Source organism: Juglans microcarpa x Juglans regia, chromosome 4D (genome assembly GCF_004785595.1).
Source record: "Juglans microcarpa x Juglans regia isolate MS1-56 chromosome 4D, Jm3101_v1.0, whole genome shotgun sequence".
NCBI classification, from domain to species: Eukaryota; Viridiplantae; Streptophyta; class Magnoliopsida; order Fagales; family Juglandaceae; genus Juglans; species Juglans microcarpa x Juglans regia.
Window position 1 is genome coordinate 33,399,902 of NC_054600.1, and position 19,670 is coordinate 33,419,571.

The following is a 19,670-nucleotide window of genomic DNA, read 5'->3' on the forward strand; positions in this document are numbered from 1 at the left end:
GTGTAGTTTACTTTTAAAAAATTAATTTTTTTTATATGGATTTTGTATTTACTCATATTTTTCGAAAAGATTTACGACGCTTACGCACTTCACGACTACAAATATCAATTTATATATATATAAGAATTACCATATACGTCTAAATCATTATCTCGCAATTTTATGAATTAATACAGATAATATCATGCGTGTTAATAAAGTTAATTTAATAAAATGTCCCGCACCTTGAAAGTGTTTTTTTTTTTTTTAGTAGATAAAGAAAAAAAACAATTGCACTAGGGACAAAATGGGGACATTTATGGGGAATAGAATTGTCCATAAAATAATGTATAATACTATTAATATTTAAAAAAAGAGAGATAAGCTAGGTAGGAAAAATGACTGTGACGTATGTGGTATCTGTTGCATAGATTAAACGATCAATGAATATGGAAAGTCGTAGGCTATCTAGATCATGTTATGGTTGCCAGCATGTGCTTATCGATTGGATAAACTCTCATTTAATTCTGATTAAAATAATTAATATATATATATATATATATACACACACACAAAGATGTGATATCATTCGCATTTACAACCACCTTTTCCAAGAACACATGAATATTTGACAACTAATATTAGTGAATATATATAAATATAATTTATTGCAACAGCTTGCTTAATTTAAAATTTAAATTTATCTCAATTCATCATTATAATTTTTTTAAATTTTAATATAAAATATAATAAATAATTCAACTTTTTCAAATTCTAAAATAATAGTAATATTAAAAAATAATATTCTAACAATATTTTATCATCTCAACTCAATTTAACTCAACTCAGTTCAACATCTAAATACAGCCTAATCCTACTCTACCACCCTTAACTGCTACTGTTTAATAAATCGATAAGGTCGTGTGATGCATATATATACCACGTTGTCTTGTATTTAAATCAGCATCAGCATCCACACAGAATATTCTCAAGGAGTTTTTAGCTTATTTTTAAGTTAATTTATAGGAGATTTTGATAAATTCCATAACTACAAGATAAATATTCTATCTCTAAAGTGATTATAAAAAATAATTTTATAAATTGATCTGATTTGTCAGATTGTAAATTTAACATATTAATTAAAATCTATAAGATTATTTTATGTAATTTATTTGTGAAAGTAGTACTACTCTAATTATAAATTATAACTGACATCTGTTATTGTGTACACAGAACCTCATCTCTAATTTTTTCTTTCAAACTCATGTGTGGTGTTGAGTCGCCTAGAACGGCCGCAGCTGGGGTAGGAGTTGGTCGAGAGGGGCGGGCGATGCTATGGCCGATTGGTCGTGCGGCGGAGCTTGTGCATAAGAGGTCTTCTGCGCAGTGGAGACTGGTGTTCGTGCGAGCTGGTTGCTCGTGTCGTCTAGGCTCCGGATGCCGATGCTTGCGATGGACGCGCTGTTCTAGGCTCACGTCAGTGCTCGTGGAGGGTGGCGGTAGCAGAGAAGGAGATGGCCTTGGGAGAGAGCGGCGGAGGGGGCGGTGATGGGCAACATAAATCGCAGAAGAAGAAGAAGTAGGTAGAAGAAGGCAGTAGCAGAAAAAGAAAAGAAAAAAGGAAAGTAGAAAGGGGCAGCGGGCCCACTTGTTTTTTTTTTTTTTTTTTTGTGTTTTGGTATTTTTTATTGTGTTTTTCGTGTGTAATTTTCGATTTTTAGTTTTTAATAAAAAAGAAATAGGTTATTTTGGACTTAATGTCCATAGTAACAGAGTCCTGTATTCCTCCTGTTTGGAATGATGGATGAGGCTAGTGCTTCTCTTATTTGGAAGAGGGGCCGTTTAGTTATATTTTTACAGTGTGCTCTCTGTTAGGAGAGAGTTTTATAAAAGTTAAGATAATATCCGCCATAAATGAATTTATGTGCGGGGGTGCCTCTTAGTAGATATGCGTAGTTTAACTTATAATTCGGATTTATCATGTATTTATAAGTCACAGATGTAACTTCGATTTATGAAATGAAATGACGTCTTTCAAAAAAAAAATCTCATATAATATAAAAAAACTACTAAAATAATGACATTATGATAAAATTTAGAATTAAAAGCAATATTTTAAATTTCAAATATATACATTTAAAGTATATTTCAGAGAGGCGAGTCGATAAGTTGCACAGTGAATGAGGTTTATCACGTGGGTAGAGATATGGTCGTACATTGAAGTTTGAACAAATATGGACCGTAAATACTTTGATTTTTTTATTTTCGCTTTCAAAATATGTTCACACCGACGTGGCGTTTCTGCTATGATATATTTCCTACGTAGATGTATTTTAATTATAAAAAATTATATAAAAATAAATTTATGAATTAATATAGCTTAATATTTATAAATTATTTTTATCTTAAAATACTACATCTAATATATATAATGATATCACGTAATTTGTGTGCAGTTAGAGTATCCGCATTCCAACGCCTAAAGTCCCCAATTTTTTAACAAAAATACATCCCCATCCGGTTATCTATTTTAAGGAAAGGTTTTGGAATGTGAACCATAGCTCTTCATATTTAAGGAGTTACTATTTAATCTTTAATTATTTTTTATAAATATTTTATTTTATTAAATAAAATAAATTATTCTTCTAATTCTTAGCACTTTCTCTTATGTTGATATTTATCATATTTTTAAGTAATAATCTTAAATAATTTACACTTTCTCCGAAGGATATGCATGTGAAATATACTTTTAAAATGGGGGCCACCAGTTCGAGCTTTGCTTTTTGAGTCCCCCCCCCCCCCCCCCCCCCCCCCCCCCCCCCCCCCCCCCCCCCCCCCGGGATCTCATCCAAAACAAGGAAACAGGATAAGTCTGGTCTGTGTCTCTGGTCCTTATCATTGCCACGTCATTACGAACGTGTCAAACCCCTCTTGTTCCTATTACGCCCCTGTTGGACGTTGCCTTTCCCTTCCCCTCCCCCATCTCTCCCTGCCCTCTGCAAACAAACACGACCGCCGTATCTTCCTCTCTCCCTGTCTCTCTCTCTTCTCTGTGGAAAATAATCTTGAGAATTCTCAACCTGAAACAAGATGTTTGGTAAGGGGAATGAGACATTAAATTTTTATCTTATCTTATTAATTTATTATTATAATTTTTTTAAATTTTTATATAAAATATAATAAATAATTTAATTTTTTAAAAATTTTAAAATAATAATAATATTAAAAAATAATATTTTAAACTTTCATCTAAATCTAAAACACATATTATATATTTAAAAACTATGTATATATATATATTATATATTTCTAAAATATTATTATTTATTTTTTTATAATAAAATATTATTATTTATTTATCAGTGTGTTTGTGTTGAAATGGCTTGGCTATAATTATTGAATCATTTTTTTCAAAGAAAACCTTCAGAGTGTTAATAGACACAACATAAGAGTGTAGTGGAAAGAAAATGAGAAAAAAAAAACTAATTATGTTATGTTAATGAGATGTTATATAATAATAATAATAATAATAATATATAAATAAAATGAAAATAATTATAATATATAATATTATTTGATCTGTTTCTCTAAATATAAATAAAATGAGGAAGATTATGTGTCTATCCGGACAGCAAATATAGACCATAAAATTGGGTCAATAACTCGAAAGAAATCTTGGTGGGATTATATAAGCCAAATTCCTCTTTTTCCTCTTACCCATGTTTTGCTCTCTCTCTCAATAGCACGCACGCAGTCTCTCTCTCTAATGGACAGCGAGAGACCGACCTGATCCCTTATCTTTGTTCGTCTTTTACAAACACCTAACCTGTGCCGACTCACCGCTCTTATCCTACGCCCCGCTTCTTGGCTACTCTGTATCTCTCTGCCTGTATCAACCACAGCGGCCGACGATTGATGATCAGCAGCCCTATCGTCTGGAAGCCCAAAAGGAGGAGAAGACGAAAAAGGGGCAACGGTGAAACCTTGTAATCACGATAGTTCTGGATCGTGTCTGTGTTGGAAATGGAGGTTCTCCTAGGTCCCAATTTCGGCATCGACGTAAGGGACCGGAGCGGCGTTGTTCCGGTTGCCGCCGATCAGCACACCGTGGCTTCTTGCCTATTCTTGGAGGACGATATCACCTGCACCCGAAATGGCCCCGGGTCGGTGTTCGGGATCGGTTCTAGGGGAAAGGCTCCGGAGCAAAACGAGGAATCTTCCGACAGTTCTTCATCGATCGGAGCACCGGATGATAGCGAAGACGAAGAAGATAACGACGAGGTTTCGTCAAAGGAGGTTCAAAGCCATTTCAACGGTACGGGGTTGGGCTCTTTGGGTTCAATGGAAGACTCTCTTCCCATCAAGTAATTTCTTTTTTCCCTTCCAACAGAAGCTTGTTCAGCGAAGTTATTAAATTTGTGGCTATATCTTGATTTTTATTAAGAACTCGTCCGTATCCGTCAAGTACGAATTTGAAACTATGAATTGTTTTTCTTCGCTTTCAATAGATTTTACGTCCGATACGGACTTGATCCAATACTTTACTAGAGTTCGTTTCTCTTGATGCTTTGCCATATTTCCTGTCGGAAAAATGTGTTTTTTGGTTGGTTGCATTCGACGTGGAATCTCTGTTTGATTCTTTGAGATATTCGATGGAAGAGAATCTCAAATATCTATCTTCTTTGGGTTTTAATCCAATACATAGGGGAAGAAAAAAAAGGAGAGAATCTATACCCAACAGGTTTCTGATGGAAAAAACGACTCTTGAAATTTTTCTTGGAGGTTCTGAATGATTTTTGGCATCGATATGTGCAGGAGGGGATTGTCGAATCATTTTACGGGGAAATCAAAGTCGTTTGCGAATCTATTAGAAGTGAGCGCAGTGAAGGATCTGGAGAAGACAGAGAATCCGTTCAACAAGAGGAGGAGAGTTTTGGTGTCGGCCAAGTGGTCGTCGAGGAGATCTTCATTCTACAGCTCCTCAAACCCTAAATCCATGCCTCTGTTGGCTCTGAATGAAGAGGAAGATGAAGATGAAGACGGACATCATCAGCAACAACTAGAATACACATCATCTTCATCACAATCATCGTCATCAACAGAGAACAAGGAACAAGAAAAACAAGAGAGAGTACCCAGAAAATATATTGATAAGAGACTCTTGAGTTTCAAGTCAAGGAGTTGTTTCTCTCTCTCAGATCTGCAAGAACATGATGAACAAGATGAGGATTAGCTTTAGTTTTTAATTTTTTTTGTGGGTTTATCTTTTTTTTTCCCCCTTTATCTTTAGTTGTTTTGTATGGTTGCCCACTCAAAAACCATTAAAAGGGGATAAAAATCTGTAGTATAATATATTATCCTTCGAGGATTTTCTTTCAATCTATTCAGAAGAGATTAGATTTTGGTTTTAATTAATAAATTTGGGCGCCTCAATTAATAGGTAAGGAAGACAGACTGGAGTTTTGAGTTGCCCATTGTTTAGGGATAAGCGGTTCTGGCCTTTTGGTGTTTGGTGCAATTCCAAGTGGCCCTTTGATACAGCTGAGTCGTTGACTGAAACAGCAGTTCCACCACGTGATGCCCTATCATGGATAAAATTCAATGGCTTCAAAGCTACAACCTTTGCCCAGTGCCCACGACACAAACATCAACAGGAATTCGTACGTTTTTAGAGCACACAGATCAGAAGCGGATCATGCTGCTTTATTATTTTTACAACGGTACATGCCTCGCAACGTTAAAAGATTTGAGTAATTTTACTCTTTAGTTGGTCTGTTCTCCATCACCACACACTAATGATGAGGCCAGGTTTCTTAAAAACGGCTCAAGTTTCCTCTCTCCCCCCCCCCCCCCCCCCCCCCCCCCCCCCCCCCCCAAAAAAACCACTATCTATCGACTCTGCTCTTCCTTCTTCCTCATTTTTTTGGCTCTCCTCCCTCCCTTTGCTGAATCCCTCTCCCCCTCCCAAAACCGGAGTTCAGTCACTCAAAAGGGAAAACGAGCTCCAAGTACAGTATTTGAAGTTCTTATTCTTTTGGTGCTTGATTTCTCCTTTGTGCATTTTTTTTTGGGCTGAAGCTGTAATTTCTGGTGAGATTTTATATGGGTGGTTTTTGTGGTTTTGATCTTTTGTGACCTTTTTTTCACCTAAATCATGGGCAGCGAAGGGGCGAAACTCTCAAAACCGGAGTCGACATCAACAAAAATTCCTCCCTACAAAGCTGTGCGAGAAAGATGAGCATTTTTTCACCCAATAAATTAACAGCAATTCATTAGCTCTTCTTTCTTTTATCTTTCACGACATTCGGTTTCACAAACCCATATATTTGAAGTTAAGTTATTGACAAAAAAAGTTAATGAATACATATAATAGAGGTATTTAACAAAGATATTTGTACTTTCGTTCTTCTCTACAGCCGATTGAAATGTAAGGGATTTAGGGATCTCTCAAATTTGATAATCGCTCATATTTTAGATTTTCCTTCGTTTTTCTTTTCAAATCAAAGCCTCTGTTTGGTTTAACAGAAAATAGGAGATAGCTCTGTATCTCCTGCATTCAGAAGAACATTGAGGTATAGCAAAAATCAATGGCCGAGATATCGTTCGGTTGTCATCTTTTTTTATTGGCGATTCGATTGTTGCTCGTCCACATTTGTTGCTTTCATTGTCTCGTTTACTGATAAAAAAAAAAAGGAGGAATAGAGTAACGTGTTTACTCGAAATGTGAATGGTTGAGCTTCGGTAGAGAGGGGGAAATCAAAGAAGGAAGGGAAGGGAAGAGCAGAGAGAGAAATTCAAATGAAAGATTCAGGAAGTAGTCTAATAACAAATCGTTTTAATGAATCGTTTAATAATAATAATAATTAAAAAAAAAAAACCAACTCAGCTAGTGTGGGGTGTTAGAGATTTAAGTGGCCTAAGAGTAGAATTACTCCAGAAGAGTAGTGCTACATAGCAGATGCACACACTACAGTAGTTGTTGTTGTTTTCTTTTTTTTTTTTTTTTTTTAATTTAAATTATTTCTCTCTCTCTCTCTCTCTCTCTCTCTCTCTCTCTCTGGCCCGATTATTTCCCACGCTTGATTCACTTTCAACCCAGTCTGGTGTCATCCAGCCTCACCGTCACCACCGAAAACTTCCGCTCACGCTCTCTCTCCCATGCGGTAGCCCAACCGAAATAGGTTTCACCCATTTCTCTCCACTTGCGCCGCCGCACGCGACCACCCAGGCCACCACACCTCCACCACCTCACACCGGCGACCATCTCTCGCAGACCCAACCACCACGAACCTCCCTCTCCCTCTTCGTCGCACACACGTAAACTACCCATAAAATGGGTTTCACACGAGCTCGGAGCCACCGACGGTCCTATTGTCACCGTGTGTCGGTTCTAGCCCCACCAAGCAGCTCCTTTGACCACCGTGACTCCTCTCCGAGCACCTTCGAGCCAGCCAAGCCTTCCACCTCTCTCTCGGTCTCTTTGTCTCGCCCTCCACCTCTCATCCATTAGCTCTCTCTCTCTCTCTCTCTCTCTCTCTCTCTCTCTCTCTCCGGTTTGGATGATGTGTGATTTGGATGATGTCACGTCATGTGTGCAATGGATGCAGCCAAACAATGACTTCTCCCAAGACTATTTCTATCCAAAATACTCTCTTTTTGAGAGAGACAGAGAGAGAATAAAGTCAATGATCAGTGATGGAAAAAATGAAAGTTTTCCTCCTTTTCATGGTGGGTCTCATCATCTATAACGTCATAGAAAAATTGTATGCATCAGTTACTCTACATTTCACACCTTATAAAAAATACTTCCACTCTAAAAAAAAAATTATAAATGTGGAATGTAAAAGTGAATAGAAACTAATTCATAGAATTTCTCAACACCATATTAGCATTTCGTTAATACATTGTGGGAATAAAGGACAATGACAAGAGACTAGGATTCCTAACACGAAAACCTCTCCCAAAAAAAAAAAAAAAAACCCAAAAAACTTTAACTTTGTCCTTGTTAAAACATTAGGAATGCTAATTAAGGATGTTAATATGATGACATTTACATATAGATTGTGTTTGGAAAGAAGAATTTGGATTAAAAGAGACGATGCTTTGCAGTGGTTGATGTTTCTTTTAACACATTTTTCTGATGAGAACTGTCCCATAAATATAATAGACCAAAAGGGGCCCCAATTACTGTTTTTTTTTTTTTTGGAGGCCCAACATGATGGCTGAGGAAAGCCAGACCTAATACGCTCTATCTTATCACTTTAATATAGCGCCCAATAAATAAAGCCCAATAGCTGAGCTGATCGATCATGGCATCTCTTATCTTCTCGCCATTGCGCTTCACTTGCACTGCTTCCAATTTTCACTTCCCTTTCTCAGGCCCTAGAATCAGAGTTTGCGTCTCGCCTTCCCGCCGTGTCTGGACTAGGTCTTCGAAATCAATGAGTGAATCCGCTGGACCGGAATCACTGCCTCCTCAGGACCAAGACGGCGTCAAGACAGAGAACTCCGACGTCCTCGTTCAGTACGTTGTGCTCCGGCGAGACCTAATCGACACGTGGCCGCTCGGAAGCGTCGTGACACAGGGCTGCCATGCCTCCGTTTGTGCCATTTGGTCCCACAGAGACGATCCTCACACCGTCGACTATTGTAGTGCCCAGAATATTGATTCTATGCATAAGGTTTCAATACGGTTTCCCCTTTTGTTTCTCGCTTTTCTTGTAATCAATTATTTATTCAAAATTCGGCTCAGAAGTTTCAATAATTGAGCCAAAATAGAATTACCTTTGAAGAATAGATTAGGAATGGCCCTGGATACTAACAAATTTTACTTGCTAGAGCACGTATGCATATATAAACATGATTTCCGATTTTCACTTGCTCTTTGTCGGGAACCTTTAAAATTTTGATGTGTGATCCTTGGTAATGCTTGAAGAAATGTTTAGCGTACAATTAACATCAATTTGACCAATGTGTCTTGGGCGATAGATCTTAATTGCTCTTGGGATACGCATTTTCAATGGATTTCTCGTTTCCTTAAAAATCTGTAGACATATAACCTAGAAGAAATGATGCTTATCTAAATGTTACCGTGAGATTTGGTCTCTCCGTCTTCCTTATCAAATTTCAATGCTCATATTAGTAGTTGCTCCAATGTTTATTTGGCATGTCAAGGACTAGGAGCATGGGCACTGCCATCGTCCACCTTGGAATTACCTGCTTGTAAAATTGTAATTCATTTTAGCGATATTTTTTTCATGCTGTACCAGCTTGGTCGGCCAATCTGCAAAATTCTGAAACTCGTGGGAAATGAAGGTGTTGAGTCCCTTTTTCTTGTTGGATTATGCAGGTTACTCTCGAAGTGAAGGGTGAACCTCAGATATTGAACTTGTCAGAAAAGCTAACAACTGCTGGCATAACTCACAAGCTGTGGTTAGAACAACCCGAGAACATTCCGACATGCCTTGCTACGAAGCCCTACCCCAAATCTGTAGTTTCATCATTTTTCAAGAAGTTGAAACTCTGTAAGTGATGTAACCTTAAAATTTTGACCATCCCAATTATATTTGATGTGGGTGTTGTTAGGAAATGACTTGAACTAGTGGCTGACATGCTTAGATTTGAATTCAATTTTATCTCAACAACTGAAGTAAAGCTTGAAATCTGATTAGCAGCCCACACGCAGGGTAGTATATGTTGTTCATGCCTGTCTGAATGATTGGGACTGTAGAGAAGATAAAATGATAGTGCAAGGCATGATCATCGAGGGGAATGATCTCCTTGAAAACTCACATTCAAGCAGAACAAGTCGGCCACGCTTTACTAATGTCCTGTCCTGAAAACGGGATCATAGACTGGCCTGGATCTAATGAAACCTTAGACTAACAAGAAAAAACCTCTTTCTACTTCTCAACTACTTATAAAAAAGTTCAAAAATAGTATGATACAGAAACTTTTATGGACCAACGGATATCAGTACATGGTAAAGAAAGGGGAAAAAAATATAGAGATCAGAGAACTGTCGATTTGTATATGTTACTGAATAACCAAACGTCTGGCACAGATGGTGCAGTAGAATTTGCGCTTGGTTTTGAAGTAGAGAGGCACGAAGCAGAACCTCCACTGGCTCTGGACGTCCATAGCTTGAATCATCCCTCCGCAGTACGGACACGCCCCCTGTGCTGTCTGCCTCGACATAACCCTCTCATCCTCGTCGCAAACAAACACCAGACACATCCTTGTTCTTTTTCTTCTTCTTTCTTTAAATTATCCTCTCTGTATTACGTTGAGAATTCACAAACCTGAAATAATAGTTGATTGCTGGTTCGAGTTTGACGATGTAGTGTGGACAGATGATGCGAGTGGGGTGGTTTGATTTTTAAAGAAGGGTCTCGAGTTCTGGATGGATTGAGCTGGGTCTGGCTTCTTCGTGGAAGGTGGAATTCCCTCTGTAAGAAGCGCGTGTCTAGAAGATTCCACCGACCCGATATTTTTTCAACATTCTTATCTCTTAAGAATCTTATGTCATGCCATAAAGAAAAAGAATCTTATGTCATAAGCGCGTCCTGATGCAAATTTCTACTGTGATAATGATCGACTTACTATTTACTCTTATTCTTTTAGAGAAATGCTTTTTGTTTCGAAAATTATCCCGAATGATTTTTTTTTTATTTAGTAATTAAAAAAGTATTTTTTAATGATGTTGTAAATTTTTTATTTTATTAAATATTTATAATGACTACAAAAATACATGAAAAAAAGGAAAAGAAAAAGAAAAAAATAAAATAGCCTATCCGGAATGTTTTTTAGGTCAATGTAGCAGTTCTCATTCTTTTACTCCTCTATATTGTATTTAAAATTTTTATTTTTTTATTTTTAGTATTTTTTTAACATCCGTAATAATTAAGAAAAAATTTAAAAAATATACAATTTTATTAATAGTCACTCATTTAACCATTAAGTAAAAAATAATAATAAGAAATTTAAAAAGAAAAAAGAGAATAATAAAGGAGTAGTAGAAAGTAGTTAACCTATCATAATACATTATGAATATAGACTCGTGCATTAGTCTTCTAAAAAAAAAAAATTCCTATGAAGACATGTCTATTATCCACCTCATCAACAAAAACAGGATGACATAATAGGAGAAAAGATAATGATAGGCATACTACTTTCTATTCATAACTGAATTTTTCTCATCCGATCGGCAATATTTACTTTACTTTTTAGTTGGAGCTTCGTATGTACGTTAGAACATCACCATCTAGTTCCCCATATGCTTTCCTATAATTTGGTTAAAAATCACATTTTTTAAAATTTTATCTTAATTTTTACTCATCTTTTAAAAATTTCTTATATCACATTTTCTATCATTTCTCTATTCTATTAAAATAATATTTTTCTATTTTTTTTATTACTTTTTTTTCTCTCACTTTCATTTCTAAACTTAACTATGAACTTTTTTGTATTTTTTCTTATGTTTTCAATTATCACCTTGAACCTAATTTTGTAAAAAGAAATCCGAATCTTTTTTTTTAGTACAATAATAGTTTGTTATTAAAAATAATATTTTTTTAAGTATATGCATTTTCTAACGTGATGGTATTTGTGACTGATAAATAAAAATAAAAATTATGATTTTGTTTGAGACATAATGGTAATGTTTTTTATCTTTGATCTATCGGTAACATATTGTTTCACATATAACGGCAATATAGTAACAAAATTACAGATCCAAATGTAAAGTCCTAAACATGTACATTATCCAATGCTGCAAAAATGACAAGTTCAAGAGAGCTATCATAACATGTAATCAGAGCACACATGTAAGAAAATATAAATCGCAAGCTGCAAATTCAAAAATATAGTAACAAAATCACAAAAAAATGTAACAAAATCACAGAAACTGTAAGAAAATGTAAATCACATCCTGCAAAATCATAAATAGAAATACAAAATCACATACCCAAATGACAATTCCTAAACAGATTGTCCGACACCAATACTATAAATCAAAACCCCAATTTTGCAGACTATAGAGGTTCGACTCGGTGTTACAAGTTCGACTTGCAGAATAAAAAATTTGAGTAAAGAACAAGAGAAGACAATGTGTAAATCAGACCCAAGAAAATCAAGTAAGGCGGCATCAATATCGAGTTAAATCAGAGAGTAAAGCATGACTAGGCACATAACATTCCATTGAGAGAGAGAGTGTGAATGGGTGTGCGTGAGCGTTACTGGAGACGACGACTGGGGAAAGAGAGATGTTGAGTATGATGAGAAACCGAAAAAGAGGATTAAAGATGTACAATAATCTTCATACATGAAGAGCCACTGTAGCATCCCAAACCAAGTCCTAAAAGTTGAATGAATTATCTTTTGTTTTAGATTGTCTTGCAGATAAAGTTTAATGAATTAATGACGGGCTTGACCGCTTAGCAAAATCCAAAAGAATCCTTAAATTTGTAAAGCGTAGAAAGATAAGGTGCCTAACATAGACAAAAGGAAAAGAAAAATGAAACAAGTCTTGCACACATCCAATCAATTTGGTAGAGCTGTATCATTTTTATATACAACACCAGGACCTCGTCATCTTCATTGAATATACGTCTAAAGACTGGAACATCCGAGTTGGCGTCAAAATTCATATTCAGTGAAAGAAACTTGAAAGTTGATCATCAATGGTGATTATGATGAATCGAATCCGATGATGTTTATCATCCATAGAGTACCTGACAATTAAGAGGAGAAAAGCCGTTAAACGTTTCAGGAGCCGCCATTACCTCCCACTCCACCCTGAATTCCCATTTCTTATTATTTCCTTCAAACACCTTCCCCACCGCCACGTGTAATCCACGCGACACCACGTATATCCTCCCCTCCACCCCATTCACTGCGAACGGCCTCTTCATTGCCTCTCGCGGTAGCTTCTCGCCACCCACATACCTCCACGTGTCATCATCCGGAACGTACACCTTCATCGGACAATCTCCGTACTCTGATATCACAAACAGCCTCCCACCCAGTACTACACTCAGCCCTGACCACCCCTCCCTCATCCCTTTACTCATCATCCGCCACCTGTTCTCATCTGGATCGTAAACTCCACCTCTGGGCGAGTATCTGAATGGCCACGTCCACCCCTCTGTCACGTACATCCTGTTCTCCACCACAGCGGAGTCGTACCTCACTAACCGCATGCCTAACGTGGCAACCTCAGTCCACGTGTCGCTTTCTGGATCATAGCCCTCTGCGGCTGTGATTTGATCTGTGGTGCTGGGCTCACTTTCTCCAACGGCTATGATCTTTCCTTTAATACTCCCAGCCGCGAAATATGATCGCTTGAATGGCATAGGCGACGTCACCGACCATTGATTCGTTGATGTAGCGTAGACAAACGTCGTATGCGTGGCAGTCTCTGAGCCTGACCGCAGACTATTACCACCCAAAACGAAGAGTTTCCCCTGACGTGGCAGTGAGGCACACGCAATCCCAGATTGACACGCGGCGATGGTACATGGTATGGGAGGTAAGACAAACCAACGTCTGGATCGCGGGTCGAGAGACTGCCATTGAATACTGGCCGTCGATTCTTGAAACGCCAATACGAAAATGTAAGGCAGAGAAAGCGATAGGGCTGTCTTGTAGATCAGAAAGCTAGCGTCTGTAATGGCTCGTTTCCACGAAGATGAAACCGATCGTGCCAAAGCTTGGTACGGGTAAGGAAGGAAAAGAAGGCACAGTTCGGCGATCTCGTCCGGTAACCCAGGAATCAAGGGCTCGGAATTCTTGTCACTTTCTTCGGGACCTTCAGTTCCCAGCGTCGTGGATGAAGATCCCGGAATCGGCATTCTTGAAATCTAATACTGGTACAAAAAAAACCTAAGAAGAAGATTTGTTGATGTACAATTGCTGATACCTTTAGAATTCGAGAAATTGAGGAACTTTCGATGATTATGTAGACAATTGTTGAAGTGGGTGGAAACTGTTAAAAGTGGATCGACAACATGGAATGGTTATTTGCAGTTTGCAGAGCGTTTTCTCCAGAAATATATAGGAAAAGAAAGGCCAGCAGACAGAGAGAGAGAGAGAGAGAGAGAGAGAGGCCAGATGACGATGGAAGATCTACTTTACAGATATAGTTAGAGAGAGGTATTGGGCTGTACATTGTGAAAAGCATTTTATGAGGTGTTCTTAATATGTATTGGTTTGGGTCATACTATGTGGCTCCTTCTAGAAACCGGAATATAAGGACATGTACACACACATATATAATATTAAAAAATGGCCTTAAAATAATTGCAGGGATGACGGAACCAAACTCCGGCAAATCCGAAGAACAAAGACTTGTCTGTGTCGGATCAAAGGAGCCGGTAAGAAAATGAATCAAATTTTGACAGAGAATCGGGAGGGGTGACGTTCCTCTATCTACGACACGTCACACCGGCGGTGGCCAGAGTTGGTGACCCGAGTTAAAGCCGTCCACACTAGTTTGGACCATCATTATTAATCAATAAAAGCTTGACTGTGAATCAATGTTTATGTTTCCAGTCTTTCCTTTTTCTAATTAGTTTTACTTATCTTCGGAAGTGGTGGAGATGATGCGATTAGGCTTTTTACTTGAAAAACTGGGACCAAGATTTTATAGCTTTTCTATACGAATTATGGAATCTACTTGAGAGAGTATATATCATTTTCATGTGGATTGCCAAATCTTATAGTATTGTATTTTCATTAGAAACATATTATTTTCTGGAGAGAGAGAGAGAGAGAGAGAGGGATGAGAGCGCATGATGGGTAGTCCAAGACAGTGAGGTGCATTTGAAGTTTCGGGAGTTTGATGATTAATTAAGAGTGGGGTCTGATAGTGGTAGGGGGTGGTTGCAAAATATGAAGACCTATTGGCAATGCTAATCAACACTCACATAAGTCCTTTCTCAATGACTTTTCTTTAGTTAATTGTTTGGGTTCATTATTGGGCTTCAGCTGCCCCAAAGATATTTGGGCTTTTGATGGGAGTTTAGGCCCAAAATATGGATATCTTGGAAAAATTAAACAAGAGTGTCAAGGGATAATGAAAATTTTATGAATAATAATAAGATAATTTATAAATATTAGTAAGATATAGAAAGTTGAATAGAAAATACTTTTGGAATATAATTTTTTAATATAATTTTTATTTGAGTATTTGAAAATTTTGATTTTTTTATTAGAAAGTTTAAGAAAGTTGTAATAATTAGTTTGAACAAGTTGTAATAATTAATTTAAAATTATTTTCATTTAGAAAAATGTTACTCTTACCACTTATTCTTATTGTTTGGAGTTATCGTTGTGATTTTTTATTTTTTTACTTAGTGATTAAAAAAATATTTTCTTATTTTTTAAAAAAGTATTTAAAAGAGTTAAAAAAATATTTAAAAGTATTAAAAAATACATATAAAAATAAGAAAAAAATGTAATTAACGGTAGCTCCGACCGTAGAGCCGGCTTTTGTTTTAGTGATATTTGGAGATGAGAATTTTAAAGAAAAAATATTGGCAGCAGCCACTTTTGCACACCTTATATGCAAACCACACCTCTCAAATTTAAAATTACTATCGTCATGAGAGAGAGAGATGATGAGAGAGTGAGAGTAGAGATGAGAGAGAGACAATGAGGGATGAGAGAGAGACGAGAGGAGAAAGAGAGTCGGCGAGAGAGAGTTGATGAGAGAGAGATGATGAGAGAGACGCTGGAGAGAGAAATAATGAGAGAGAGAAAGAGGGGTTACAAGCCATCTATGCATTTTGAACAAAAAAAAAAATGAACTAAAAATAATCACGTAATGTGTGCAATGTGTACTTGCATAACAATACGCAATTTTAAAACCCTAACTTCTTTTTCAAGCAAGCCCGTAAAGCCCATTCCGATTCCCAATGCTCACCACCAAAATTATTTTATTTTATTATGAGAAATCTCGAAAACGCTAATTTTAACAGCACATGATATGATGACCAAATAAAATTATAAATAATATATTTCCGTTATCGGGGACTAGCGAGCCGCTGATATATGGCAAAAATGAAGGCAGATAAACGAACTAAACGTATAGATGCCGATTGCAGAGGCGAGCCCAAACCCCAGCCATTGAAGGCTTGAAGCCAAACCTTTCTCCTCCTCCTAAACTTAATACTAGAGCAGTTTCGGAGTCCAGAAAATGGAGCCCCCTTCTCATACGAATCCAGTAGCCTCTACTTGAGTCCTTTGTCTCAACTTTTCTCTATTGACTTTTCTCTCCCAACCAAACGAACCTCAGCCAAGACGACACGCACAGAAAGAGATATGGCGTTTAGAGGGAAGGAGATGATGAAGAAAGTGCTTAAGAACGGGAGGGGAGAAGAACTTGGCACCGGGACTCTTTGAAGAAGGGCATACCGGACAGCAAGGTGGTGATGGGCAGGGCCAATCGCGGCCTCTACACTGGCCGCCACATCCAGTTCGTCAATGGCGTCAGCGAAGACGGCGGTAACAAGTTTGTACTCTTACTCCTCTTCCCCACCGCCCCGGTCTCTCTTATTTGCTCAATTTGCCCCTTTTTTCTGTTCTCAATTTTATTAATGGTATTTTTCAATGAAAGAATTAGAAATATTGGGTATGCGTTCTGTTTTTGCTAGTGGGTCTTTGTATTTATAACTGCTTTGCTGTACCGTTATTTAGTACTGGGATTTCGTTCTGCTTTGCGGTACCGTCATTTGGAAGTTTTGCGTACCGTTATATAGCTCTGTACAGGTTCTGAAATTAGTGATAATAGCAATAGGATTGAGATGCGAAGTTTTATCATGGCGAAAAGGCTTGCAATAATTGAGCTTTCTCTTTGTTTGCTTCTGCAATAATATTTTCAATACAATACGCTGAGCAGGGCTGTTTACAGTATCATATTTATCTGTGATTGTTTTGTTTTTTATAAATAAGAAATTTGTCTGTATTGTTTTGATAACATGATGCTCTGATACTTGTTGATTTGATTTTAAAGGTTTGTTTTTGGGAAGAGCTGTAAAGAAAGATGTGTCTCTGAGGGTTTTGTTTATACTGGGGATTGGGTGGTGTGCTAGTTGGTTTTTCTTTTATAGCTGGTTTTTCACTAAGGACTGATCTGTATTCTATTAGCGCTTTTTTTTCATATAACCAGTTGTGCCTCAGATGATTCCTGATCTATAGCAAGAATGCCTAGCATGCTCTAATTCCCTGCTGTAAAATGCATGTAATACTAGTGGTAGTAGCAAGTGAACTGAAGGAGGTGTTAATTGAAATTACAAGACCAACGGCCCTTATGAATCTGATTTTTCTTTAGTAATATTGGACACATGTTCAATGTTGTATTTCCTTTCAAGAATTCGTAATTTTTGCTTCACACTGGTGAATATCGCCCTGATTGAAAGTTTCAAACTGAGCCCAACGTCCTTGGTCCTAGCACCATTAGAGTTATTGTATATGGCTCTCTCTCTCTCTCTCTCTCTATATATATATATATATATATTCTTTTAATTATTAAAAGAGAGAAAGCGTAAAATGGTGATATCTTACGCCCACTGAACTAGGAATAATGCATTATGAAGGACGCTTTTAATCCACTCTACATGATTAAATGAAGTATTGAAGCATTTGCATAAGCTGCTGATTCCTTGGAGTCTCCTTTGTGATTAAGCTGATTCAAGGGGAATATATAACCATCATTGCTCATTGGTGCAGATTTCTTCTAGTCACACCATTGGATCCTCGCTAGACTTGACTTGATAATGGAAAAGGCTATATCGTGCTTGGATAAAACGTGAATACACCCACTTCTATTTTTTCTGAGTGAATACATCCACTTGAATATTTCTGATGAAGGTATATGATCTCGACAACTTCTATTCAAGTATTAGAGGTGCTTATTGATATGGTATATTTGTTTGTTTTGTCTAGGTTTGGATTGGGATTTTACAAAGTGGCATGTAGTGATTGGTTTGTCCGGACATCCATACTATATGGTATATATTGTTGTGTTGGTGCCATTACAACTCATAGGATAAAGCTGTATTATTTTGCTACATAGACTGAGTCTAGTGTTTGCTACTTCTTAGCATGATGTTTTGTTGCCTTTTATCAACTTTGAAGAACTATATTATTGAGATCTTTCTCTGCAATTTTGGTGATAGATCTGGGTGAACTTGGAAGCCAAATGTCCAGGAGAAGCGGCTCTTCAGTAACATTTTAGACCACCATATTTGAGTTAAAGTCGCCACTATGCCCTGAGCCGCATAGACAAAGGCAGGTGGGATTGATGAATACCTGCTGAAAACTCCTTGCCAAAAGATGGACACAGAAATGGGCCAATTCTGAAAGAAAAGCTAAGATTGAGAAGCTGTATGAAGAGCTTGGGAAGATGGAAGTTGTTTTGTTTTCACCAGAGGATGAAGCCAAGTTCGAACAAGGTTTTAAAGATCTGAAACTAGCTGACAGGGCAGCTTGTAGGGAAGCAAGGAGACGGATCTACAGTTGGTCAGACAAACAGAGGCAGATCGAGGAAGGACAAATTAATAGAAGGCCGCCAAGTGACTGATAGGGAAGCTGAAAGAATAGGGGATGGAAGCTCACATGGTGATTTTCCTGAGCCGTTGGTTGCAAACTCCTAAGTTCGGCCTGTTCAGCTTCAAAATTTTCCTGGCCAACGTCTACTCGAAATTTTGATTCTCTTTTAAGTTTGTTTCTGGAAGTAGTACTGCATGCTTGCATTATCAGGACTGAGGGACCAAAACCGTTTTGGTATGGAAACTAGCAAAGCAATTAGAATGGGTTTGAATTTTCGGAAATCTTGAATACTGCCTTCTCCCTATACACCTGAAACTATGTGATGGAGAATATATTGGTTTTCCATTCAATCGCAATGGTTGATGAATGAATAGAATAAAAAAGTAGCAAGGATTTTGTTATTACCAGAGTAATTTCTCATCAATATACAACCATATATTTTAGAAAGAGAATTGCTTTCTTTCCAAGTTGGGTGACGTGGACGTACGTGCTATATGTGGTATTCATTATGTTCACACAATGAACTTAACTACGAGTTTACTTTTTCTCGAGTGAGGAAATATTGGAAAAGCCCGGTGACGCAATCCTAGTGAACGATGCACCCGAAGATGAAGGTGTGGGCGAGATCAAAGATCCAGTAGTACTTCAGATGGTATTTTCAGATCAAAACCCTGATGGATGCATCCATATAATATATATATATATATATACATTCTCTCTCTCTCTCTCTCTATATATATATATATATACACATACATATATATAATTATATCCATTTCGAAGCTAGCTAGCTATACAATTCATGTAATTGTGACTTCAATTTACATACAGTTCGGGAACAAATTAACGACAGTCAATACGCCTTGCGACCTCCAAGTCATCCGCTAGTCCCCTACCATGTTCTTCCATGAAACCCCAACGTAAAAATATATAGCCTTATTAATTAAGCTAATTCACTCGCTGATCATCCTTTCAAACACGCTTTCTAGTCTGTTACTTCTAACGAAACATACTTATATAGTATCTTGTCCAAGAATCCACGATCACTTTGCCTATAAAAACCTTAATATGCACATATTGTTGCATAAAAGTTTCACTTCAGCCAAAAAAAAAAAAAAAAGGAAAGAAAACAAAAATGGGTA

The 19,670-nt window shown here is 37.2% G+C and overlaps 4 protein-coding genes, 1 long non-coding RNA gene and 1 other non-coding gene across 6 annotated transcripts; 4 read left to right on the forward strand and 2 right to left on the reverse strand.

Annotated features, from left to right (window-relative positions):
• Positions 1-3,738: 3,738 nt before the first annotated feature.
• On the forward strand, positions 3,739-5,341 carry LOC121261235 (uncharacterized G-patch domain protein DDB_G0278987-like). The gene is made up of 2 exons (XM_041163492.1): positions 3,739-4,343; positions 4,795-5,341. The coding sequence occupies exons 1-2, from the start codon at positions 4,003-4,005 to the stop codon at positions 5,210-5,212; spliced, it is 759 nt and encodes a 252-aa protein (XP_041019426.1). The 5' UTR covers positions 3,739-4,002; the 3' UTR covers positions 5,213-5,341.
• A 1,157-nt stretch (positions 5,342-6,498) lies between these two features.
• On the forward strand, positions 6,499-6,631 carry LOC121261732. The gene has a single exon (XR_005939960.1). It is a non-coding gene; the product is annotated as a small nucleolar RNA snoR111 (small nucleolar RNA).
• A 1,501-nt stretch (positions 6,632-8,132) lies between these two features.
• Positions 8,133-9,973, forward strand: LOC121261236 (putative peptidyl-tRNA hydrolase PTRHD1). The gene is made up of 2 exons (XM_041163493.1): positions 8,133-8,660; positions 9,329-9,973. The coding sequence occupies exons 1-2, from the start codon at positions 8,289-8,291 to the stop codon at positions 9,509-9,511; spliced, it is 555 nt and encodes a 184-aa protein (XP_041019427.1). The 5' UTR covers positions 8,133-8,288; the 3' UTR covers positions 9,512-9,973.
• On the reverse strand, positions 9,862-10,431 carry LOC121261237. The gene has a single exon (XM_041163494.1). It carries the CDS (start codon positions 10,213-10,215, stop codon positions 10,015-10,017), a length of 201 nt encoding a protein of 66 aa, XP_041019428.1. The 5' UTR covers positions 10,216-10,431; the 3' UTR covers positions 9,862-10,014.
• A 2,006-nt stretch (positions 10,432-12,437) lies between these two features.
• LOC121261234 (F-box protein AFR) lies at positions 12,438-14,506 on the reverse strand. Its single transcript, XM_041163490.1, has one exon. It carries the CDS (start codon positions 13,827-13,829, stop codon positions 12,696-12,698), a length of 1,134 nt encoding a protein of 377 aa, XP_041019424.1. The 5' UTR covers positions 13,830-14,506; the 3' UTR covers positions 12,438-12,695.
• Positions 14,507-16,010: 1,504 nt separating this feature from the next.
• LOC121261238 lies at positions 16,011-19,184 on the forward strand. The gene is made up of 4 exons (XR_005939855.1): positions 16,011-16,489; positions 17,707-17,847; positions 17,923-17,987; positions 18,156-19,184. It is a non-coding gene; the product is annotated as an uncharacterized LOC121261238 (long non-coding RNA).
• The last annotated feature ends 486 nt before the right edge of the window (positions 19,185-19,670 follow it).